The sequence below is a fragment of the Aotus nancymaae genome, unplaced genomic scaffold (genome assembly GCF_030222135.1).
Source record: "Aotus nancymaae isolate 86718 unplaced genomic scaffold, 86718_ANA_hifiasm-v0.15.2.pri h1tg000029l, whole genome shotgun sequence".
In the NCBI taxonomy this organism is placed as follows: Eukaryota; Metazoa; Chordata; class Mammalia; order Primates; family Aotidae; genus Aotus; species Aotus nancymaae.
In genome coordinates, this window is record NW_026988442.1 from 70947260 (window position 1) to 70975073 (window position 27814).

Below are 27814 nucleotides of genomic sequence, written 5' to 3' on the forward strand. Positions count from 1 at the left end.
TCTTCTTTTGAGAAATGTCTGTTTATATTCTTTGCCAACTTTTTGATGGGGTTGTTTATTTTTTTTTCTTGTAAATGTGTTTAACTTCCTTGTAGATTCTGGATATTAGACCTTTGTCAGATGGGTAGATTGAAGAAATTTTCTCCCATTCTGTAGGTTGCTTATTCACTCTGATGCCAGTTTCTTTTGCTGTGCCGAAGCTCTTTAGTTTAATTAGATCCCATTTGTCAACTGGCTTTTGTTGAAATTGCTGTTGGTGTTTTAGTCATGAAGTCTGTGCCCATGCCTATGTCTTGAATGGTATTGTCTAGGTTTTCTTCTAAGGTTTTTATAATTTCAGTTTTGTATTTAAGTCTTTAATCCATCTTGAGTTAAATTTTATATAAGGTATAAGGTGTAACCAAACAGTGCATGTTCTCACTCATAAGTGGGAATTGAACAATGAGAACACATGAACACAGGAAGGGAACAACACACACTGGGGCCTGTCTGGGGTGAGGTGCAAGGGAAAGGAGAGCATTAAGACAAATACCTAATGCATACGGGGCTTAAAACCTAGATGACGGGTTGATAGGTGCAGCAAACCACCATGGCACATGTATACTATCTGTGTAACAAACCTGCACACTCTGCACATATATCCCGTAACTTGAAGTAAAATTTTTAAAAAAAGTTATCAATATTCTTTTATATATATTTAATATTCAATTACAATAATTTAAAAAAACATAATACTTTGTATTGTTAAGTTTTAAATTATTGCTTTTTTATTATTTTCCAAATTTTAATAATGTATTATTTTACTTTACTATGACTATCAATTATTGTGTGGTTATCCATATACAACTGAGTCTTTCGTATCTTCAGTTTTATTAATAAAGCTCAGTATGTTTTCCTTTATATATAAAAATTATTGTCTTTAAAATTATATACAGTAAACCAAGCATAAGATGCCCCAGTAATTAGAGATTCTTAAGTTTTTTTTTATATAGAAGTCCAAAAAAGGAAATTCATTCTATAGATAGAGCTACCTTGATGCTGACATTTTAAACTCAGGAGACAGTTTTTTGTTTGGGGTTTTTGGTTTTGTTTTGTTTTGATAAGTCCTGTATTGTACATCAGAGTTACTGTCAGACAGCATTAGCCTCTAACATTCATCAAAATTTGAAGATAAAGGGTTGCCATAACTGGTGTTTAATTTTATTTCTAAAAAGAATAAGTCACATGTTTAGACAACTGTAATATATTCACATGCAAGTTAATAATACTATATGATTCTTTGTTTGCCTCTGACAGTTTGCAGATGCAGACTTGGAATTGGTGTGTCTTAAGTGTTCTGAGGTTTTTAGCATTGTCAAATATAATGAATGGTACATTTAGTATCAACAGAAAATGCTAGATAGATTGTAATACACTATACAATTAAATGTGCCGGATGTTTTTATAAATGCCAATTTTACAAGTTATCTAATGATCTGTCATGTTTTTGCTATCTAGACAGTTATGGACAAAAGGATAATTAACTACATATAACCCATTCATAGAAGTAATTTCTGTTTTAATTAAAGTAATGCAATTAGCTGGCTTTCTTGCATCAAGATACATTTGGCACATTTTAGAGTTTAATTTTTAGCATTGAATTTAAAAACCACTAATTGTGCCAGTTAATTAAACGGTGGCATTATACAGTATAAAGAAGATTAAGCAGCATCCGTTGTTTATGTTTGTAATCTTTGCTCTGCAGGACCAAAGAATGAGTTGTTCCTCTTTTATGGAAAAGGACGCCCAGGAATTGTTAGAGGAATGGACTTGAATACCAAGATAGCTGATGAATACATGATCCCCATAGAAAATCTGGTAAACCCTCGTGCTTTAGATTTTCACGCAGAAACCAATTATATCTACTTTGCTGACACCACCAGTTTCCTAATTGGCCGGCAGAAGATAGATGGCACAGAGCGAGAAACCATCCTGAAAGATGGTAAGTGACATTATGATATTAACATCAAACTACCCAGAGATAAAGCACTTTAAAAGGATAAATCCAATGTATGTCAGACTAGCTTTAACCAGAACTCAAGTTCTTCTTGTTGGTTCAAAAATATTTGTTAATATTATTTCTTCAGTCAAGTTATTTGTCTGTTTTTCATATACTGGTATACTAAAGCCTTCATTATAAAATGGAACTTGCTGTTGTCTACTATATTCTAAATATTATTGAAATTATAATCGAACTATTATCCATCTTCTGGGAAATGTCAGTTTACACTCATATATTTACAGTGCTATATGGTAGAACACACGATTTAATAGGATTTCAGAGACTTTTGTAATAGTTTTCCTTAGAATATTGATCATGTCACTCAAAATGCATAAAAAAATCAATGTTCACATTGTCATCACAATTCTTGCATTTTATTTTTTTGTTTTACAAATCACTGAAATGAAGTTTTCTAGAGTTGTCCTTGGAATATCAGAATCTCCAGAGAAACTTAAAACATTTATACTTTTTATTTATAGGTACATATATGAAGTTATATACTTACAAACAGATACACATATATTTTATTAAAATCAGTGTATTTAATAAATTATTTGGCTTAGGAAGAACTAATCTAGTAACAAAACAACATTAACTTTGTTAAAAGTAGAAAAGATTGTAAATAATAAAGCAAACCAGTTTTTCACTGGCTGCCAGTCATCTTTAGGTATGTGAACTAGTGATTCTGGACCTGTTTCCTCATATATAAAGTCTGCTTACTTCTTGAATATTTTAGAAATACATGATTTGAGGAACACTAATTGTGTGCTATTGTGTGAAGGACACCATGTTAGTTATTGCAGGGATAAAAGAAATTTTAGAGAATGACTTCTGCCTTGAAGGAGTTCATAATCTACCTTTGGAGATGATATAAGCACACAAAAAGTTTGAAGGCATTGCAGTATGTAATTAATAAGTTCAAAGCTGTCTTCAATACATATATGATTAATAGAGAATGCCCATGTAATGAGTATTCGCAGGAAGCAAGATATATCTTTTTTGTTTTTTTTTTGAGATGGAGTTTCACTCTTGTTGCCCAGACTGGAGTGCAATGGCGCGATCTCGGCTCACCGCAACCTCCTCCTCCATTCAAGCAACTCTCCTTCCTTAGGTTCCCATGTAGTTGAGATTACAGGCATGTGCCACCACACCCAGCTAATTTTTGTGTTTTTAGTAGAGATGGGGTTTCTCCATGTTGGTCAGGTCGGTCTTGAACTCCTGACCTCAGGTCATCCGCCTGCCTTGGCCTCTCAAAGTGTTGGGATGACAGGTGTGAGCCACCACACCTGGCAGCAAGAGGTATATTTATGTGGGTATACTCTGAGAACTCTGTGCAGGCAATGGTATTTGAGCTAGATCTTAATGGAGAATCATTAAAGAGGGAGAGGAGGACATTTCTGCAACCAGAAATTCCATGAGAAAGAAAAAGAAAAGCACAATCTCTAGAAAGAGGATGTGGGGAACCTAAATGGAAAGCTGCTGGAGGTTTCCTTTGCGTGTAATAATGGAGGAAGAGAGTGGAAAGTGAAAGGGGCTAAAATAAAGGTCCTTGAATGTAAGTGAAGGTGTTTGGAGAAAATTCTGAAGGAATGAAAGGAAATGCTTTTGAGTCAAAGAATAGTGTGAGCAAAGTGATATTTTAGAAGGATAAATATGGTTGTTTGGTGCAGCATGAATCATAGATTCATTGAGATGAGAAAATAAAAGGAGAGAGATGAACTAAAATTATTTACAACATGGATGGTAGTAAATGATGGTCTCTCCAATATTTGAGGGAATGAGAGTATGAGAATAGCCTTCATTCAACACACTTTTACTTTAAATCAAACCTGATAAAAAGTATACTTTCTATGCTAAAATAGAAATATCCCTGGTTTGTCTTTCTTATAATTTACTGATTAAGCCAATGTAAATCTTCTGTAATTTAAAATTCTGAAGGAGTATTTAATTAAAGTTAATATTTTCACTTTAAATTGGATGTGACAGAGGCTATCTGCCTATTTTTCTCTGTAATGTAATAGCAGATGATCGAGTCTTGACAGTTACAGTGAACAGTGAAACTTGTACGTTCTGTAGATAACATTTACATTGTTTTGTTTTTGACCAAGATACTTTCTTTTATTATTATTATTATTATTTATGGAGTCTCGCTCTGTCGCCCAGGCTGGAGTGCAGTGGTGTGACCTAGGCTTACTTCAGCCTCTGCCTCCAGAGTTCAAAGGATTCTCCTGCCTCAGCCTCCTCAAGTAGCTGGGAGGATTACAGGTGTGCACCACCACGCCCAGCTAATTTGTATATTTTTAGTAGAGACAGTGTTTCACTATGTTGGCCAGCATAGTCTCAAACACCTGACCTCAGGTGATCTGCCTGCCTTGACCTCCCAGAGTGCTGGGATTGCATGCGTGAGTCACTGCACCCAGCCGACCTAGACACTTTCAAAAAGGACTAACATATAATACAAGAGTTTTTGGTTTCCTTTTAAATTGTGTCGGCTCCTGTGCTATGACTGGATGTTCCTGCTAATATCCTAACTTTGAGAGAGATATCAAGGACATTGGTGGTTCTTTGCATTCCACCCACCACAACAGAGATAAACTCTAATGGCCACAATGACCGGCAGGCACATCTGTCCAGTACTGCTCTGGCAGTATGAAGATTATGAGAACATTTTTTAAATTTTCACACCTGAAATATATTTAACATTTTCATATTTCTACATAAGGAATAGCTTAATATCTTTTTATTAGTTTATCTTTTTTTCTTTCCATTAAAGAGAATAATGATAGACATTCCAATATGTGATTAACATGTCTAAACAGACACTTAGATTTGGCAAATGACAGCTTGTCATTCTTGGAATCAGAAAAATTAAATTCTCTGTGTATTCACTGATTTAGGTAGTGTCTACCATTCAGCCTTAAGACTGAGAGGCAATGCTTGTTTGACAAATGATTTGGAAGCTTGATAGAAATTCTGAGTCACTGATACATTTGTATATTTTGAAGTACAAGGGTATAAAGAGTTTGCTGTTTGAAAATAAACATAAATATCTTGGATATCTTCTGTATAAGCTTAGATCCTCCCTATTAAGAAATAAAAACAGCATTTCTAAAAAAAATCCATCTTCATTCCTTCTTTGATTTTTTTTTTTTTAACTCCTAGAGATTTATTGAAAACCCCCTAAATGTTGCCTATCCTGTTGGCTTTGTTTGAAGAAGCTCATGGGAGAAAACAGCAATTAAATATATGAGAAAGGAATGGAAATTGTCCATTTACTATATTTACATGTATCTCATTTCATCTGCTAAATGAAAATGTATTACTTATTTATTAAATATATACTTCTATAAGGACAAGATATTTACTAATGTCCATTTTTTCACCCTCCTAGAATTTTTGCCAAAATTTTTATAAAATTCATACTCATCCTTTTAAAAAAATTAATTATTATTTGTCAATAAATGAAAAATGAATGTCGTATCTGGGACAGGTGCTGTTCTGGGTGATAGGAATGCTTCAGTAAAGAGGATAAAGCTTCATATTTAGCTTATAACCAACAGTGGAAAGCAGATAATAAGCAAGTAAACACATAAATGAATAAGATAATGATAAGTGCTATAAAGAAACTAAAGTAGGGTACCGTGCTAGAAAATAAAAGGAGTATCAACAGGAGGCAAAATTAGATTAAATGGTTAGAGAATTTAAATCAGCCATTCTTGCCAGGTATAATTGTTACTTTCTCTAACAGAACAAGATAGATGCTCTTTATAAGACTGAATTCATTTTTATCTTCTTGGGTCTTCCAAGATTCATTTTTTATTGTATATTAATTATAATTTTAGCAGAAAGGAAAAAATATAAAAATGATAATTTACTATTCCATTTATTGTTACATATATTCCACTAGTGCAGTACTTGTTTCAAAACTGTATACATTAATTCTACTCAAATACAGATATTTAAATAGAAGAAATGTTAAAGTAACCTTTCATATCATTTCATATTTTTAAAGTATTAAAAAGAATTTCAAGGATTTTTACCTGGATTTCAAAGTTATTAATGCTTACAACTTTAACAGAAAAACTCTAGTTTCCATAGATCCCATAAATAAACTGGGGACTTGAGATCACTGTTCTAAATTACACAGAGGCTTTCTTTACCAAGCTTTTTTCAAAATAGACATATAAGGACAACGTGGGATGAAAAGGGTGATAATTTTGCCACTTCTTTCATTGTGGCATTGATAAAATAAGATTCAATTTATCTACTTCAAGTCATAACTCATGCTGCAACTAAAACAGTGCAAACGTTAAGATTTATATAAGTACAATTCTTCCCAACTGTGACTCCTTTTTTTTTTTTTGAGACGGAGTCTTGATCTATCTCCAGGCTGGAGTGCAGTGGCGCAATCTCGGCTCACTGCAACCTCCGCCTCCTCGGTTCAAGTGATTCTTCCACCTCAGCCTCCCGAGTAGCTGGGACCACAGGCACATGCCACCATGCCCGGCTAATTTTTGTATTTTTAGTAGAGATGGGGTTTTACCATGTTGGCCAGGATAGTCTCAATCTCTTGACCTTGTGATCTGCCCACCTCGGCCTCCCAAAGTTCTGGGATTACAGGCGTGAGTTTTTTGTTTTTTGGTTTTTTTTGAGACAGAATCTTATTCTGTCACCCAGGCTAGAGTGCAGTGGCATGATCACGGCTCACTGTAACCTCCGCCTCCTATACTCAGTGATCTTCCCTCGCCAGCCTCTCAAGTGGCTAGGACTGCAGGTGTGTGCCGCCATGCTCAGCTAATATTTGGATTTTTGTTTTTGTATTTTTTGTAGTAACAGCCTTTCACCATGTTGCCCTAGCTGGTTGCAAACTCCTGGGCTCAAGTGATCCAACTGTCTCAGCCTCGCAAAGTGCTGGGATTACAGGCCCCAACAGTGATTTTTATAATTTTCAATAAAGTATGAGCCCAAGAGTACAAAATTGACCTCTATTATAATTAAATGAAAGTTTAGCAAAACATTCTGACCTCTAGATGTGTCTTTTTAATTTTAAACTATATCACCTTATTTTGTGATAATAAAATCAATGACAGCGATAATAGCGGACATTTAATGAGTACTTACTGTGTATCAAGATTGCTCACCTTATGTTCATTGTCCCATTCAATCCACTCAACAACTCCCTGAGGTCGGCACTATTATTAGCTCCATTTTATAGATTGGAAATTGAGACTCAGGCAGAAGAAGTCTTTTATCAAAGTCACATAGCTAGTAAGTGATACCACTTGTCAGGAACTGTGAAAGTGCTGAGATTTTATGATGTTTGCAAGCTAAAACATTAGCCTGCTACACTTTCATAGATACTGGTAGAAGACATGAAACTTCTGAGACAAAGTACAGTTTATTACTAAGATCAATAACAATAGCCAGAGTATCCATAATTTTGTTTCATAATCCTGATCTTTACTCCCCACGGGGTAACCCAAAGGTAACAGCTGCACATACTATGGCACTTGGTACAGAAGACAAATCTGGAGCTTAGGGAACACTGATTTTTTTTTTCTTTCTCTAACAGTAAGCATGCCTGTTCATTGCTCCAGAAAAAGTTACTTTCTCCATCTCCTAAGCCTATAAGCAATCCCGCCTTTTGCTTCAGAGAGAGACATAATCTTTATCTTCTAAGGATATTTACCTTATTAACAGTAGTGTCTGAGGCACTCGGCTTCTCTTTTCCTAAGGTGGGCAGAAATATGAGAGAACTTTGGAACATTATCTCAGCAATACCGATATTCAAGTTCCTGTGATCTGATTTTGGAGTCTGTGGTGTGTTGAACAATGCCTTCCAAATAATATCTAGGTCCTCATCCCCAGAACCTTTGTTAGCTGTACGGAAAAGGGGTCTTGCAGGTGTCAGTAAGTGAAAAGAATTTTGGGTGGGAAGAAGATGTTGCTTTTTAAAAAAAAAGTGTTGATATGTAGTAATTGTACATATTATAGGATACAAAGTCATATTTCAATATATTATACAATATGTAATGATCAAATTAGGGAAATTAGCATATTCATCACCATAAACATTTATCATTTCTTTATGTTGCAACTATTCAGAATCCTCTTTAGTGTTTTGAAAATGTTACACCAAATTAGCGTTAACCATATGCACTCCCTACAGTGCTAGAAAACACTAGAATTTGTTCCTCCCATCTAGCTGTAACTATGCATGTGTTGAGGCTCTTGAGATAGGAAATTTTCTTGACTCATCTGGAGGTACCCTAAATGTAATCCCAAGGAAATTTATAAAGGGGAGGCCAGAAGGACAAAGGAGGAAGTAGGAGTTGTGACTATGGAAGCAAGAGATTGGGTGGTTTCCAGAAGCTGGAAAAGGCAAAGACATGGACTCTTCCCGAGAGTCCCCAGAAGGGACCAGTTCTGTCAGGACCTAGACTTTAGCCTTGCGAAACCAATTCCTAGCTACTGAGCTTCAGAACTGTCAAAGAATAAATTTATGTTGTTTTAAGCCACCAAGTTTGTGGCAATTTATTACAGCAACTATAGGAAACTAGCAGAGTCTGTGTTCTTACCCACTTGCTATGCTGATTTACTGACTTTATATATGAAGTTGTGTTCTATTTGATTGACATACAGAGTAGGTACACGTTTCCACCTTATAATCTCAGAAGAGAAGTTGCCTTTAATTCTGTTAAGAATTATATATTACTCTTTAATTTTACAGCTTCTGTAAATACCTGAAAAACTGAGGTCTTCCTTTAAATGAAGGTACTATTTTAGGAGCTATAATGTTGAAAAGTAGTGAATATGTTTGACATGATCCAAGGGAGGTTTCTCTTTTATGACATTATGAAGAAAATAATAGCCAGAAAGAATGGGAAGCAGTCTCTTCCTATCGAACATATTCTCCGAAAGATGTGTTTAAAGTTCATCTTTTACATGCTATCAAAGGATAGTGCTATATTCATGTGATTGCTTATTTGGCAATTGAAGGGTCAAGTCCTATTCTTTACCTCAGTCCTGTCCCCAGCATCTTCATAATTCCCTTGTGGATTTTATAAATAGCTGTCCCTCCAATTGTCAGTTGCAATTTATAGCCCATCAATTATTATTCCCTGATTTATCATACTATTAATTAGAAATCCTACTACTGACACACAAACACACACATACACAAACACACACATACACATGCACACATGTGCACACGTACACACACACAAACAATCACCAGTTTAAGACCCACTTCAGAACTCCAGAGATAGGTTAGCCTCTACTCTAAATAACCCTAGGGAAGGCACACACAACAGATTACAGGATGTAGTCTGTACCTTAATGACACTGACCTTATAGTAGGATTATCATTTTCTGCACTTTTAAATTACCTCTTATCCTTGGATTTCAATGATCTTCAGCATTGTATTACTTTGTCAGAATTTCTCATAAAGATTGAGTTTCATAGTAATGAAGCAAACATGCTGAGATAACACTAATGAATTATGTTAGAGTGTTCTTATGAACTTTAAAATGCAATAATGCCTTATAAAACATTTTAAATTAAGAAAAGCCTTTACTCTTTGTTGTTGGATTTCAGGTAAATATCAATCTTGTTTCTCTGCCTTTAACTCTGAACTTTCTCTTAAAGAAAAGCTTTAAGACTCTAAGAGATATATACTCTGATCAACTATTAAAGGAAATAATGAATACATTTGTCAGTCATGCAATATATTCTAATTAAAACTTTAAAGGAGAGATTTGTCAGTATTTGCAACTGTTGAGATCAATGAATATTGTTATCACACTGAGTATCAAGAATGTAGACTGCTTGCACATACTGACTCTTGTGACTATGAATAAGATGTCTTCATGTAATTCACTTGAGATTTATTTGATTATTGAAAACAGTGTTTATTTTACATTTAGTTTAGAAATACATATTTATCATATTTTTTATTTCTCAAGAACTAGATGAGATCTTTGAAAAATAATTTGAACCAATATATGTAGTTTTATCTGAAAAGTAGACATGCGTAAGAGAAGATTAAAATCTGGGTTATAAAAGCTATCAAGTGATGAAAGATGGAATTGACCATGGTTGCTAGAGGGTTCTAGTAAACATGGAGAAGAAGACATCCCTTCCTTTATTTCCACCCAAAATAAGCATATGTACATATGCATAAGTATTGACAAACACAAAATATACCCATATGCACTACAAATATGAGCTCAAAAGAGCTCTAGAAACTTTTGTAAAGAAATCTATTATCTTATAAATGTTAGATTACTGGGAAGATCAAAAGAGAGAAGTTGAGAATGCATGGTAATCTCTAAAGTCCCACAGAGCTACAGTAGTCCCCTTTATCAGAGGTAGGTAAGTTCAAAAGCCCTCAGTGGATACCTGAAACCATGGATAGTGTTGAACCCTATATATACCACGTTTTAGCCTATGCACACATGTCTACAATAAAGCTTAAGTTATAAATGGGCACAGTAAGAGACTCACAACAATAATGATAATGAAATAGAAAATGATAACAGTATGCTGTAATAAATGTTATGTGCATGTAGTCTCACCCTGTCTCTCTAAGTATCTTACTGTACTGTACTCACTCTTCTTGTGGTCTGTCCATCTTACAACCTGGGTGGCCAGTAAGTGAATAACACATAGGTAGACATGCAGGATAAAGGAATGATTCCTGTGCTAAGGAGGACTGAGTGGGGTGACAGTGCAAGGTTTCAAAATGTTACTCAGAATAGCAGGCAATTTAAAATTTATGAGTGGTTTACTTCTGGAATTTTTCCATTTAGTATTTTCAGACTATGGCTGACAAAGTGTAACTAAAACCATGGAAGGTGGAACCATGGTTAAGTGAGGACTTTTGTATTATTATATATATAATTGTACAATTAATAAATATTCTAATAGGTAATTTTTTACACACTTAAATAAATTACCAATCTTCAGCTTGGATTAAAATAAAAGAAATACATTCAACCCACTTAACTTTATCATACTTAGCATTATGGAATTCTTAGTTGCTGCTTCAGAAGTGACTTAGAAATTCTTCATTTACTAGGAATACTATTATGAACATTAACTATAATTATACTATTGCTTAGGTTAATTAATACAAATTTCTCAATACAATATAATCAATCTAGACTGCCTTTACTTTGGGGATACCAAAGTAGGAAACACACTAACTGAAATTGTGAGACTGGACAACATCCACAATACATGCTGAGAAGTTTCCCATGACACTAGCAATTATAAGAATATTTTAGGCAGTGGTAATAGTCATTGTATAACCAGTATGTTGAAAAATGTGACTCTGAAATGTCTACAGCATAACTTTATTTTTTGTCTTCCACTGACCTTTAAAATTTCCTCAGTAATCTTTCCTACTACAGATCAAAACTTGGTGAAATCCCAATGCTTTCTGTTTACATTAGGTAATAGAACTGTCAATCATTTTAAGTCGGAAATGCAATCTCAATTCATGTCTGAAGAAAAGCAAATTTATTGTCAGTTTATTAGTGTGAAGGATTTGATCAATCGAATAATTAGGCTAGGTTTGGGTTTTATTTTTGTTATAGTTACCTTTACGAAACCAAAGCTTTCAGAACCCTCCCTTGGTGGACAGATGCTACCTTGTGTTTAGGGTGGGACCTGGAATATGTCTGTTCATCCCTCAGTTTTCAATATTTCCTTCATGTCTGCCTCACTGAAAGGTCTCTCTCCACACTCTTATCCTTCTCTCAATGGTAGAGTGCTGTGACCTGTTACTAAGTGGAAGATTCTTGGTGGGTACAAAAAAGATTCTCTGTTCTTTTGTTCCAATCTTGGTCTTAGGTCCTGTGTGTCTGGGTTTGAAGGTAGGCCCTTCTCCCCTGGCAGTGAAACTCTGCCTTATATCTGGGGGAAGTTTTGGGCAGGAGATAATCTTTTGCCCCATCCCCAGGGTAGCAATTGTCAGTTTTTTGTATCAATACAGAATTCTGGGTCCAAGCAACTTTTGTGCCCTCTTCTAGGGTCAGACAGCTTTTGCTCCTATTCTTTCCTGAGTGTCGCTGTACCTTTGTCTGGGACCATTGGCGACAGAATTTCTTTGCCATTTTGAAGCAATACATTAGTGTTGCTTGCTATGAGTAACGAGATTGTAGTGGGACCAGGGGGATTTCTTACCCCTCCCTCGGGAACACATGGCTTTGCTTTTTACTTCTTGTTCAATGACAGCTTGCCTTTGCAGCTTACTTTGCCTTTGGTGGAGAGAGGGTTCCCTGCTCCTTTTCTAGAGACAGATTATTTGTTTATACTTCCTTCATAGGACCATTGTCTTGCTTCAGGGAGATGGAAGGTGTTCTTCCTCTTCCCAAGTGGTTTAGCGGTTTTCCTTTGTATGAGAAAAGAGTCAGGATTGTGTGAGGTTTCATGTTTGTGAGACACTCGGGGGTCTGTCTCAGGTTTCTGTTCTGCTTTCCATCTTTCTCTTGTAAAATCAGTGAAAGGAATTATTTGTGTTGGGTATTCCCAGGGATTCTAAACTCTCACATAAAACCACACTCAGTTTTAAGAATATTTTACTATTATAGCTTTTTCTAAAAAAAAAGAAATCTGCTATTACGGTGTTTGCCTGTTCCTTCCATGCTATGGCAAAGGAATAATACTTCATGTGTTCTATTTTTCCTGGAAAAGGCCTGTCACCCTTTGCATTTCAATGTATTTTGCTGTCTTGAAACCTCAGCTTTTGTTTGGATTCAAATAAAGTTGTGATCTTGTAGATTATTGGGTTTTCTCTTATTGTTATTCTTTTGTGGCTTTCTGCATCTTAAGCAAAGCTGAGCTCTGAATGTTTATAATTCATTAATGCAAATAGGAATTTGAGGAGCAAAATGGAAATAGTTTTAAAACTGCTTTCTTCCCCTTTTCCTTAGCATTAGAATCAATTAAAAAATAGTTGAGCACTTCCATGAATATATGTGAATCCCTCGTGATGCTTTAAACATCCACAGTTTACACATAAAGACATTTTACTTGATGCAAAAAGATTTAAGTATTTTTTGCTTTCAATAAGCTCATTTTTTATAATTTTTTTTTACAAAAAATGAATGTAGCAGTGAGAGTTTTCACTTTACAAAAGGAAAAATTAATTTATATGTTACATTATCAGAAACAAAATATTTTGTTTAAAGACATAGTGCAGGTTGATATGATTAAAAGTTATCGAAAAATCTGAACCTTATTTATTGTAAAAATTTCTATTCATTTACCTACAAAGATATCATATAATTGCAAAATATCTGTCAGATGGGAGGCAAAGTATTTATCTGAAAATATCAGGTGGTTGTTCTCAAAGAGTTTCTATTCTTATTGGATGCATCTGTCAAATAATAAATGAGACAAAGGACTAAATATAAGGCTAAGCAAATAATTCAACTTTACTTTGCTCTCTATAAAAATACTGAAAAGATATTTTTAACAAAATAAATGTATAACAGTTCTGGGAAATTGAAAAATATACAATCATTGATTAGAAATAATGAGAATTTTCTAATTAGAATACAGATTGAACCAGACTGACTGATAAGATCACCAGAAACCATAGCTTAAAACGCCACAGATGTAAACTTGAAATATAAGAGTCGAGAAAGAGAAACACCATGGTCCTAATAAAAACTAAAATAGATTTTTTTAAAGGACTTAAGGCACCCTTTAAAGCAAGTTAATAATTAACTACACTTAAAATAATGAGTCCAGTTCAATCCATCCCAGCTACTTTAATTACACCCCTAGAAGCACACGCAAAGAACAAAATTGAAATAACTCTCTGTACTCTTGGGAATAAGTTAAAGTCTTATAGCACACGCAAAGAACAAAATTGAAATAACTCTGTTCCCTTGGGAAGAAGTTAAAGTCTTATCTCAAAAATCATACAACAATGAAGCTTGAAGAACACACACACACAAAATTTCAAAATGTGGAGATTTTATTTGGGTTCATTGAAAACATTTATTGTTCACAGTTCTAGAGGCAGGAGGTGCCAGCAGATTCAGTGTCTGGTGAGGGCTCTCTTTCTGGTTTGCAGACAGCCTCCTCCTCGCAGTGTCCTCACAGGGTAGAAAGAAAGAGCTCCGGCCTCTTCCTCTTCTAAGGACACTAATTTGTCATGATAGTTCTCTTCTTATGGCCTCATCTAACCCTAATTACTTCCCAGGCTTCACCTCCTAATATCAGACCATCAGGAGCTAATTAGGGCTTCAACATATGATTTTTTTTGGAAGGACAGAAGCATTCTATCCATAGCAGATGTTTACTCTCACATTAAGCACTAAATTTGGTGGTAATTTGGTAACCAGTGGAAAGGGAGTAGAGGTGTCCCTAAGACACTTCCAGTTTCCCCAATCCAATGTTTTCCCTGATACACCCAGGTCCTTGACCTCTCTTACCCCAGGAATGGGGAAGGGGTCCTGGAGGCACAGTGAGCTTACCATTCAAATAAATATCACAGACCCAAAGAGTTTAGCAGAGTGATTTATTATGCAGAGAGAGAGAAAGAGAGAAGGAGAGAGAGAGCTCCCACACTGCTGGGGGGAAATCTAAGGGAGGAATCCATATAGGTAATGAGCAGTAGGTTTTTAACCCTGGAGTTATTCCCACGCCATTCATGTTCTTGTCCAATGATAGGAGTTCTTTCAAACTTCAACTGGAGTGTTGATCTTTGACTCTGATACTGGATTGGCTGTTAGGTCCGCAACAGAGGCCCTTCCTCCCAGAGCTTTTCTCAGGCTTTTTGAACAAAGAAGCACACCTGGAATTTTCTACCTAGCCCAAGTGCGGGAAAGTCGGACAAAGAAATTTACGTTCCTGCATGGAGACCTGGATGGAAGCATGATGCTGGAAAATTCCTGCCTTTGAAACCATACCCCTGTGGACTCGGTTTTCCTTAACACAGTCCCTTATTTCCCCCTCTGAACAGGCAAGTCCAATTGCTGTTGGGACATGGGCATAGATTGCTCTTTAGCTACTTCCTGCTTAATTGGGGCATAGAAGGGGCCCATGCCATTGAGGTTTCCTCCAGAGGAGAGTCATCCAGGGGTGCAGGTTGATCCAGAGGTTCACAATAGAACTTATGAGTCAAGGACATCTGGGGTTCCATTTGCATGACCATCTGTGGCCTTATGGCTTTAATTCTAGAAGAAACAAATTTGACAAGAAGGTTCAAGGTGAGAGGTCAGCAATAATAGAATGGTTATAAACAGGCCTAGGACAGCCAGGACAACCAGGACAGCCAGTTGTTAAACAAGCTCCAGGATCCTGTTTCCTGAAGGTCTTTAGCCCTGTGTTTGATTTGGTCCCTGAGTTGTTTAACTTTGTTTAAGACAATATCTGCTTGGTTTATAAAGTAGCAGGATTCTTTTTCTAGAAAAAGGCAGATTTCTTCTTTCTCTGCTGTTAGCAGATTCAGGGCCCTTTTATTTTGAAGAGCTATGGCAGCTAAAGAGTTAAGCTGCTTCTGCAGAGTAAATTAGCAATCTTTTCCATGTTATTATTTAACTCCTGAGATAGCTTATAGTACAACTGAGTAGAGGTAGTAACTCTTCCAATGCCAGTACCCAGTCCTCCTATTATTCTGGCCCCATACCCCACCCATGAAAGGAATAATTGAGGTTTGCGTACGACATGGCCTTGGCAAGAGAAGACTCTGCACCTGAGAGTTGGTATAAATTGTCATGGGGGAGTACTAGGAAGGAGAGGAGGAGAGCTATTAGGCCAATCCATAGGTGCAATCACATAGAGTCCAGTCACAGATAGTAAAGTTAAGAGTGATAGTCCTGTTAATGCCAGGATGTAAGTTAGATTTACGAGGAGTTACTTTCTGGTCACCTAGGCAGTGTAAGAGTGCTGCCTCTTTGGGTTCTTGGACAGTTTGTAATAAATCTAAAATTTTTTATGGTATTTAATGGGAGTTCCTACTGAGGTTAGGAACTCTCTTTCCTTCCATATGACAGCATGAGTGTGCAGAACCAGGTAAGCATATTTGGAATCTGTGTGTATGTTTTTTATTGTCTTTCCTTTTCCTAATTTTGGAGCTTGAGTGAGGGCTACTCGTTCTGCCAGCTGGGCACTAGTTCCAGAAGGGAGGGAATTACTTTCAAGCACTGTTTGATCACTGACAACTGCATATCCTGCCTTTTGAACTCCATTTTCCGTAAATGAACTTCCATCAGTGTATACGTTAAGATCAGGATTGACTAAAGGAGTTTCTAAGAGATCCTCTTGAGTGACATAGTTTTGGCCTATAATCTGCTGACAGTCATGTTCTTTGTCTGCCCCTTCCTCAGGAAGAAAAGTAGCTGGATTGAGAGCTACACAAGTAAGCAGCTGAAGTATAGGCCCTTCGAACTTTAAGGCCTGATATTTGAGTAAGCAGTAGTCGGAAAGCCATAAGCCTCCTTTAGAGGCCAGAATTCCAGCTACGTCATGTGAAGTTCATACAGTTAGATCATTCCCCTGCACTATTTTAACAGGTTCTGAGACCAGTATAGCTACCGTGGCTATGACTCACAAGCAGTGTGGCCAGCCTTTTGCTACTGCATCAATTTTCTTACTTAGGTATGCCACTGATTGTGGTATGTTCCCCCAAGTCTGGGTGAGAACCTCCAGGACCACTCCTGACTTTTCCGTAACATATCAGGAGAAATCATTCCCTGTAGGAAGGCTTAGAGCTGGAGCCTGCAGTGGTGCCTGCTTCAGGGTCTGAAAGCCTGCCTCAGCTATAGGGTCCCATTGTATTAGATGGGTGTTAGCCTTTTGGGTTTCCTTAATCAGCGTGTATAGAGGTTTGACTATTTCACCATATCTGGGAATCCACAATCAGCAGAAGCCAGTTATTCCTAAGAATCCCCACAACTGTTCTAAGGTCTTTGGATGGGGGAAGGCCAGTGTGGGTTGGAGATGTTCTCCATCAAGGGCCCGAGTGCCCTTAGATAGCACAAGTCCTAGGTGTTTTACCTCTTGCCTACAAAGTTGGGCTTTTGTTTTTGAAAGCTTTTATCCACGGGTGGCAAAAAAGTTTAGGAGGTCCTGTACAGCATGCTGACACTAGGTTTCTGAGTTTGCAGTTAAAAGTAAGTCATCCATATATTGAAGAACCAGGGTACCTGGATGTGAAAAATGACTAAGGTCCTGAGCTAGAGCCTGGCTGAACAAGTGAGGGCTATCTCGAAAGCCCTGGGGTAACATTGTCCAGGTGAGCTGAGAATTTTGGTCTAAAGGGCCTTCAAAGGCAAAGAGAAACTAGGAGTCAGTATATAATGGAACACAGAAAATGGCATCCTTAAGGTCCATTTTGTCTCTCCTGGTATTTGGGAGAGTAAAGTGTATGGGTTGGGTACAGCTGGGTATAAAGGTATCACAGCTTCATTAATAAGCCTGAGATCTTGCACCAGCCTCCATTGTCCATTAGGTTTTTGTACTCTTAAAGTTGGAGTATTACAAGGGCTGTTACAGGACTTCACTAGACCCTGAGCTTTTAAGTTCTTTACAATATCCTGTAGCCACTTTTTGGCTTCCAGTCTTATGGGTACTGTCTTTAGTAAGGAAAAGAGGTGGGATCCTTTAGCCTTATTCAAATTGGGCAAGCATTCTTTGCTTATCCAAATTGTCCATCTATTGCCCAAACCTCAGGATTAATACCTCCTTTAAATAATGGGCAGCAGAGAGGGATTTCCTCCCTGATGATGTTCATATAGATAATGGCTCCTGCTCTGGCTATCAGGTCCTGCCCTAGTAAGGGAGTGGGACTTTCTGGCATGATGAGAAAGCATGGGAGAAGAGTATATCTCCACAGTTACAGCTTAGGGTCTGGGAGAAATACTGAGAGACTGCTTGTCCTGGGACTCCCCGGACAGTTACAGAATTGGAGGACAACTGTCCAGGACAGGAAAGTAAAACTGAGACGGTCACACCAGTGTCCAGGAGGAAATTGACCTTCTGGCCCTCTATGGTTAGCTTTACCAGGGTTTGGTGAGGATGATGGCTTGTGCTGGTGCTTGCCGTGAGCACCCTCAGTCCTGCTGTTGGGTCATCTAGTTTAGCCACCTCAGTCCCTGGGAACCTTCATCCCCCTGGACAGTGTGCCTTCCAGTGATCCCCTTGGCACAGTGGGCAAAGACAAGGAGGTGGTCTGTTCCTCTGGGGACAATCTCTCTTAAAGTATCCTGTTAGGCCACCGTGGTAGCAAGCTCTGCCAGACTGGCAGCTAGCCCAGGCCTTTCTCTCTTCTGAGCCCCTTGGGTCTGCTTGCCTGAAGGCCATGACTAGGGCTGCAGCTTTTCTCTGGTCTATCCTGTTTCTTTCAGCCTGATCCTCCTGGTCTCTATTATAGAATACCAAGGTTGCTGGATTTAGTAATGATTCTAGGCTCTGTTCTGGCCCCAGGGCCAGCTTCTGGAGCTTACTCCTAATGTCTGCTGCTGATTGCATAATAATTTGTCTTTTAATATTAACTGACCCTCGATGGAGTCTGGTGACAGGGGAGTATACTTTGTTAAGGCCTCCTGTAACTGCTCAAGGAAGGCTGTTGAGTTTGCTTCTTTTCCCTGAGTTATGGTGGATTACATTGCATAGTTCATGGGCTTTTTCCTAGTTCACCTTAATTCTTCAAGTACACAGGTTAATAGGTACCTATGACTCCAGTCCCCCTGTTCACAGTCAGGATCCCAGTGAGGGTCCATGCTAGGGACTGCTCATCTACCTGTAGGGAATCTATCCTTCTCCTCTGGTGTTATTTGGTCATGTACTTGACTAAGGTACGAGGTGTTCCCAAACTCTTGAGCTGCTGCTAGAGCAGCCTCTCTCTTATTGCTGCTTGGGGTTTGACTGAGCAATAACATTATATCTTTCTAATCTAATTCGAAGGACTAACTGAGGCCCTGCAGAACATCTATGTACATGTCCTGGTCATCTGAAAATTTTCCTAAGTCCATTTTGATTTGTTTTAAGTCAGAAAGTGAAAAGTGGGTATGTACCTTGGTTGGACCAAATTCTCCTCCAACTGCCTGTAGGGGGCAGAATTGGGGTCTCCTAGTAGCTTGAGTTGCCTTGGCCTTCCCTAACTCCTCTTGGGTTATAGAAACTGAGGAGACCTGGTCAGCATCGGTGGAGGGAGGAGCCACGGGGAGTCCTAAATGTGTGGGAGGAGCCACAGGGAGTCCTAAACTATCCTAGGAGGATAAACTCCTTGGGAGGGACCTCTGATACTATTCATAGGCTTTTTGAACAAAGAAGCACATCTGGAATTTCTGCCTAGCCTGCATACAGGAAAGTCAAAGAACTTTACCTTGCTGAATGGTGACATGGATGGAGGCATGGCACTGGAGAATTCCTGCCTTTGAAACCATGCCCTTTGTAGACTGTGTTTTCCTTAACCCAGTCCTTTAATTTGTTACACAGCAATGGACAACTAATATACTCTGCTGTCGCTTATTCTCAGCACAATAGGCTGAGTGTTCTTTTTTTTTTTTTTTTTTTTTTTTTTTTGAGATAGAGTTTCGCTCATTACCCAGGCTGGAGTGCAATGGCGTGATCTTGGCTCACCGCAACCTCTGCCTCCTGGGTTCAGGCAATTCTCCTGCCTCAGCCTCCTGAGTAGCTGGGATTACAGGCACACACCACCATGCCCAGCTAATTTTTTGTATTTTTAGTAGAGACAGGGTTTCACCATGTTGACCAGGATGGTCTCGATCTCTTGACCTCGTGATCCACCTGCCTCAGCCTCCCAAAGTGCTGGGAGAGTGTTTTTTTTTTTTTTTTTTAAATATAGTCTTGTTAATGTACTTGCAACCTTCCAGTGACTTTCTGTCACTCAAAATAAGTTCTTAGTGCTCACCACATCCTAGAAGGCTGAGCATGATCTGGCATCTGACTGACTCTGCCCCTGCCCTCTCCACCTAACCCCCTCTTTCCCTCCCTTCCACCAATATTCATGCATATTCTTTTCTCACAGTTACCCCAGCACACCAACCCTGTTGCCACCTCAGGGCCTTTACAATGTGCTGTTTTCTGTCCTGTGTCTGCCTCCCCCTGGACTCAATCATTCCCTTCAAGGCTCACTTCAAATGTTACCTCCCTGGGAAGTTTTCCTCAGCGCCATCTCTCCAGTAGCCCCATCCCCTGTTGCTGCCTGGCCCCTCGCTGTGATGCATTTTTTTGTCATGGCACCCATGTAGGGGATGTGCATGCCTGTGTGCATATGTGGAAATATGGATTTTTTTATGATATTGGTATGTGAAACATCTTCTAAGCAACACAATGCAAAACCTGTTGAAAGACATACACACACATGCCTATATATATGTACACATGTACATGTATGTATATCTGCATTAAAATTTTAGAAAACACATTTTTATGAAAAAAGGCATTATGAGCAAGTGAAAACACAGAAGACAAACTAGGCAAAAATGTTCACAACTTACATAACACAAAATAATGATTATGAAATAAAGACAATGCCAGAAAATATTGAAAAGGATTTATTAAGGCAGTTCACAGAAGAAGAAATAAAAATTTTCTGAATAGACATATGGAGAGGAACTCAACATCATACTAATCACAAAAATGTATACAAACAGAATAATTTTCACCAAATCATCAGATTTAAGAATACAAGATTGATAATATGTAATATTAGAACATACAAACATTTTCCCCACACTACTAGGGAAAATGTAAGTTGTTACATTGGTTTTGAAGCATTATTTAGTAATAGCTATCAATTGAAATGGTACATAAGCATCAAACCAACAATTCCACAGTTACCTATTCTAGAGAAGTATATGCATGTCCAAAAAGAAACATTATTTGTAATTATAAATTGGAAACAATATAAAGTCCATCAACAGAGGCATAATGCATTTAGGCTAGCAATAATAATAAGTAGCCATTAAAATGCATGAGGTAGAGCTATATATACCGACATCAACAAAACCCGTACATAGACAAAGTGAATTAAAATATATTTTGCAGGATAATCCTACTTATGTAAGTAAATCCAAAAGTTTTTGGAAGGATCAATAAATTGTTCATAGTGATTATTTCTCAGGAGGGTCATATGAATTATTGCACTCATATCTGACCTTTTAGAATTTGTACAACATGATGTACATTCATAACTTGAGTAAGAACTACAAAGAAAATAACAATTACAAAGTAAAGAAATGCAGTTATAGGTAACTGTATAAATACAATTTTTTTTGGTGCAACTATTTTTTTTGTCACATTAATGTAAGTTGTAAGTTGGTTACTTCAAACTTGGATGATTGCTTAAAAAAAAAACAACTCTGTAGTTTCATCTTACATCCTAAATGGGTGTTGTTTTATCTTAGTTTGTCTTTTGCCCACCAAGCCCTTTCCTCAAAATCCTTATACACTTGAATCTCTTCCTTTTATATTTATAAATAATATTTATATTATTTATAATATTTATAAATATTTATAAATATTTTATATTTATATTTATATGTCTTATTTTGGGCTAGTGTGCTGTAAATTGTCTCTTCTGTCTCCACAAACATCCATCTACTCACTTTGAACTCTATAACCAGCTATTAAAGCATAGCTTCAGAACTATTCTTTTTTTGTAATCTACACACACATAATGGTTTTGGTAACTCCTATATCGCATTTTGATTTGAGACTACCCAGAGGATTATAAAATTCAGATGAAGCAAAAGAGAAATATCAAAATTTAACTCATAGTTAGCCTTCTTGTTTCATTTTAAAGGTAAAATATTGAATTGACAAGTTTAAAGATTAGATAGAGAATTAATAGAATATCCATCTGAGATAACTAAATAATACCCTTCAATTCTGATATTTGAAGTATTTATGCTTTTTTATTTCCTCATTGTGTGTGTGTGTGTGTGTGTGTCTGTGTGTGTGTGTGTTTTATATGTATATATGCCATTTACGTAGCTCCAGGAAAATAATGATTCTTTTTACACATTCCATGGTCTAATGGTCTCAGCACATAAAATTATATTTTAAGCCAATGTAACTCGTATCTGATTGACAAAATATCTGTTACTGTATAACAACAGTAGCATTTATGAAGCTCCTAGTATGTACCAGGTGTTTCATACAAATTATCCTGAATCATCAAGTTAACCCTTGAATGTAGGAGGTTTGTGTTTTTTGCTCAAGTTAGGGACTTAGAGCTTACAGGAATTAAGAAACATTCTCTTATAACTCAATTGGCTACTTGCTATGCTAGAGTTTGAACTTGTTTGTCTAATCTCAAAACTCTCAAGTGCCACACACTTTCCAATATGTCATAATACCTTCTTTAGTCATCCTGCACATAAACTAGTGTAGGGTAAGGATAATCACAAAAGAGTTGATTATAGAAATTTGGAAATAGAAATGTTCTTAAAAGCCATGTTGGGAGGCGTGAGAGTGAAATATCTGCATTTGAATTATCTTTGTGGATTATGAACTGTGTAACTTGGAGTGGATTATGTAACTACTCTGAAGTTTGGTTTCTACTTCTGTAAGATGGGAACAATAAGCTGGGCGCGGTGGCTCATGCTTGTAATCCCAGCACTTTGGGAGGCGGAGGCGGGTGGATCACGAGTTCAAGAGATCGAGACCATCCTGGTCAACATGGTGAAACCCCGTCTCTACTAAAAATACAAAAAATTAGCTGGGCATGGTGGCGCGTGCCTGTAATCCCAGCTACTCGGGAGGCTGAGGCAGGAGAATTGCCTGAACTCAGGAGGCGGAGGTTGCGGTGAGCCGAGATCGCGCCATTGCACTCCAGCCTGGGTAACAAGAGCGAAACTCCATCTCAAAAAAAAAAAAAAAAATGAAGACAATAATTGTTCTTAATTGCTCTGAAGATTAAGAAACATCATATTTGTAAAGCACTTAATACATGATAGGTACGTAATAAATGTCTCTCTCTTATTCTCTCTCTCTATATATGTAAATATACATGATATATATATACACACACACACACTATATATATATATATATATATATATATGTATATATGTAAAATTTCACATAGGAAGCAAAATTATTCCCGACAGGATATATCATATGCCCAAAGTCCAGTAGATAGTTGGTAACAGAGTTGTAACTGATATCTCTAACTTCTAATTTATATTCCTGTGATTCCCCCACTATTTAATATGTTAGACCATCATTTCTAAAATAAGTAAGTTCCACAGTAATTACATTCTGGGACAACTGTCAGGTACAGATTAATTTGAGCATTTAAATAAATCGAGAAGCAGCAGCTTTTCTAGTAGGTATTTCACTTTTCCCAGGAATCCTTAGGACTGTAATTCAGATGAGATAAAAGATGACTATTAAAATACTACAAATCCTTTTTAAAAACCTAATCTGTGATCTAAAAAGATGTATATAACAAATACCTTGTTTCCAACTATGGACAACACTTAGTTATGGAAAGACAAATTTTTTTTTATTAAATAACTTCTAAGAATGTTATTGGAATAATTAATCATTTCCTGTAACACTAATGTGTACAATCTCAGGGCTTTCCCCTTACTTTTTGAATTAGGAGTTGCTGCTTTGTAGTAGAATATGAGTTATTCTTTATTGGGTATAATTTACCTATCACTGTTTACATTACTGACATTCCAAATTCCCTAACAAGTGCTACATTAGGATGGTAAAGAAGGAAAACATTTTATTCTCATTGACCTTTTTACAATTGCATAGTACTTTTCAAGTAGTAATATTTTTATCTTGTAAGATGTTTATTTAGGTGAAAAATTTCTCCAAATTTTGCTTCTGATGCTGCTGAAAGTAGTGATGGCATATTTCAAACAGTGGGGTGTGATATATCTTTAGCCTCATTAAGTAACAGATCGCTCTATGAAAATCCAGGTGTCATCATATGTCTGATTTTTCTCTCAGACCCTTGTAGGTGAGATCTATAATAAACAATATTAAAATATAAACTATGGATATTATTTTCTGTACTATCAAATACTTTAATATATTTAAAGATCTAGAAAGTAAAGATCTAATTTATCTTCTAGATATTTGGCACTCTGTGGAAATATTTGAATGATACAATCATATTGAAACAATAGAAAAGTGTTTTTTGCTGATATTCTGAACTGATCAAGCTAGCCTTATAGGAAACACCATCCTCAATTCCTTGTTAATTCTTTCATTCAACCAAATTTATAGTGCTTACATTGATGTATTCATTTATTTTCATTGTATAGATATTTGCCAAGTCTTTATTGTTGGTCTCTGCCTAGGGTTACAAGCATGAATTACAGTCCTATCCTGCCCTCCTATTCTGTTCGTGCAAATGGAGAAGTTGGCTTGTCCACACTTGAGTAAACTTTACAGGGCAGTGTGGTGTAGGGAACAAGATGTAGATATAGTACCAATGAAGATTAAAGGACAGATTACTTTTACGGGGAGAATATGAGAAGATATTTGTGTAGCAGACAAAATACTATCTTGGCCGTGTAGGAAGTGAAGAATTTGAAAATGGCAAAATGCAGGAAAAGAACGGGAACAGAAAGAAAAATTGACACGACAATGGGAAGTAAAAAATGCATATGAGTGTAGGGAAGTGAGCTAACATTGCTTATCTTTTTTAAATCCTGCATTCCTAGGTGCCTTGTATACATTATTTCCATTTACATCACAAAAACTAAATAAAGGAAAGTCTTATAAAAATTTTATGAAGACAAAAATGAGAGTCAGCTAGAAGGTAAAGAAGGTACTTTCTCTCTGACACAAAAGTCCATATTATTTTCTATCTAGTATAGTTCATCAATTAGCTAAAAGTATTATATGCATTATAGTTCAGGAGCTGGATCATAGGACCTATGAAGGAGATTATTGACAATAATAGCAGATCTTCTATATCATTAGAAGGAGAGTTGGAATTATGCATGAAGCGATGGTGAGTCATTCATTACGTATAAATTTATGCAATCAGTATTTATTGAGATCATGTAATATAAAGGAAAAATTCCAAGATTAAGGATACACTAGTGAACAAGGCAAACAATAGGATTGTTAAGTATCTGGAAAACAGGTTTGTATGTGTATCTAAAAAGAGAGGAAAATAACTCTAAACTCTTCTATTCAAGATGTTTTATTGTTTAACAGAAGTTACATTTATTTCCCAGATTTATGATATCAAACTGGCAGATGGTACATCTTTATCCCAGACCAGGTTTATTTTAGACTCAGTCATAGACTAAGAAAAACAATAGCATGTATCCTCATACTTTTTTCCTCACTCAAGAAAATGGATGATGACTACCTCAGATCTCCCTTAAATCGAACACCTAACCATTCTCTTTTCTTTTTATTCATTAACTTTTATTTTTCTTTACTATTCCTGTGCAATTAAAAGAATCAGAGTTCTTATCAAAATATGCATCTAGTATAGTATGCAATATTTAGATAACTTGGAGAAATATATTGTAATGATATTAGGACATGTAATGCATAGTGATGGTCTGATAACCATATGAAATATTTTAATACACATCTGTTTCTTTCTTTGGTTAATACCAATCTGTCTGCACAGGTTAGCAGTGCATTCCTATCCCCTGCACTGGCACTTTTATCTTTCTTATGAAAATGAGCTTTCAGAAATATTTATTGTTAATCATAGAAGAATGTGCATGTTTTCAGCTACAACAAATTACCTTGATATTTTAGCTATGAAGTTATTTGTAACTTAAATAGAGGAATTTTAAATTGCAAGGTTTAACTTGCTATTATTTCAAGTAAAAAACAAAAAGTACCCTTTTTCAAGATAAAAAGGATATAGAGATATATATGAAAAGCATATCATTCTGAGACAAATATTTTCAAAATGTTTGTCACTGTAACCATGACATGTTTAACATTTCTCTTTTCAAAGTATTTTATAAATGTGGAATTTTAATGAAACCAAACCCATTCTGAGACTGCATATTTGAAAAAAAGTAGTTTGTATTACTACTATACAAGCCACAAAAACATAATTTAATATTCTTATGCAATTTTGCCAAAAAATATTGCAAGTAACTTTTCATTTCAAGATAAGAAAACTCATTTAGAAGAATCAAAATGAACCAAGGAGTCTGAGAAATATCACTCACTTTTAAAGTAGAACTCCAACATCATAGAACACGGGTAATATTGTCTTCCATGGGATATTTGATATTATCTGGAATTATTTTTGGTTCAACTAGACAGGGCATTGCTACTAGAATCTAGTAGATAGAGGCATGTGCTGCTAAACGTTGTGCAATGCACAGGACAGTTCTCCACAACAAAGGATTTTCAGTTCCCAAATGTCAGTAATGCCAAAGCTGAGAAGCTCTGTCATAAAGAATGGTGGGGATAAACCTGCCACCACCACTGCATAGGTGCCGAAAGTAGAAAATGAGACAATGAGACTTAGGACACTTTATTGCTCACCACACGAATATCAGCATAGTTGCACTGGGTCCCCTGCCTGTAAGTCTCAGAAAGCGAAATGATGGGCCTGGATGAATGGTGAGCAAGCAGGGAGTTGTGCCACAGCTGGAATCCCAGGGCTTAGAGATGAGCACTTTCTGGGAAAGCAGCTGGCACTGCACAAACAGCAAGATCTCTAGTTTTTCTCCTCCGTGGAGCAAACAGTTACACAGCAGTCACCCTGTGGTCCCCTTGACTTGCTTAGCTGCCTATGTGAGTACCAAGAGAAATTGTTTAGTATCAAATGAGAAATAAGCCTTACAATATGGCAAATTCGGCAAGAATGCACAGGGACATTCAAGGCCCATGGGGGACTGCCTCTCCCAATACCCATAAATAAGCCCTGGAAAATAAGTACAAGTCAGAGTAAGGGACCACCTTACTATCGTTCATGAGAATTTTAGTTATAATCACCCTATAAGTGTTCTACATAATGACTTTTAAGTTCATAGGAGGGGAAAAGCTATTTAAGTTGTTTTTCTGCTATTTAACCTACACTAGCCCTGTAGCTCTTCTCCAATATTCTCTTTGTTGTCCCCTGAACACCCTAGGCATTGTCCCATCTCAGAGTTTTTGTGCATGTTTCTGTGTTTGGAATGTTCTTCCATCAGATCCCCCCCGTGCCTCTTTTATAAGTCCTAGATGTCTTTGTCTGCACACAGCCCTCCTCAATCGGCCCTTCTGGCCAGCCCAATAAAATTGCTTACCACCACCATACCCAACCCAACTCTTTATTCCCTTTCCTGACTTTTTGTCTTTTGTGCTTATTCTGGGTATGTTTCACTTGGTTGTTGCCTTGCTGTAAGAATGTAAGCTTCAGTAGGTAAGATATTTTGTTTCCTTTGCTCAGTGGTAGATCCTTAGGGCCTAGAACACTTCATGGCTTCTATTAGCTATACAGCAAACATTCATTAAATGGATGAATGAGTACTTTAATTTAGATGTCATTACTTTAAAAACAGTAATTAAACTGATTAAAAAGATCTAAGAGTTATTAAAGAATGATTAGTTTGGTTCTAATATAAGAAACAATTAAGATCCATTTATCATTTTTTCATCATCTGAAAACTTATTTTGGTTTTTACTGAAATTCCTTTTATAATGATCATCCCTGGTGACTTTTCAGAAATCTTGTAAAATCTTACATACTTTTATTGATTTATTTAAACTTCTGTAACATTTTAATGAAAAACTTTAGATTACCATTTTTGGTTAATACACATAATAAACTCCTGTCTTAACACACT

General features: G+C 36.6%; 1 protein-coding gene across 1 annotated transcript in view; it reads left to right on the forward strand.

Annotated features, from left to right (window-relative positions):
* LRP1B (LDL receptor related protein 1B) overlaps positions 1 to 27814 on the forward strand; it is a 1560879-nt gene that overhangs the window by 773684 nt on the left and 759381 nt on the right. Inside the window, exon 12 of the mRNA XM_064382912.1 lies at positions 1745 to 1981. Within this exon, the coding sequence (XP_064238982.1) occupies positions 1745 to 1981 (237 nt within the window). The remainder of the gene's footprint in view (positions 1 to 1744; positions 1982 to 27814) is intronic.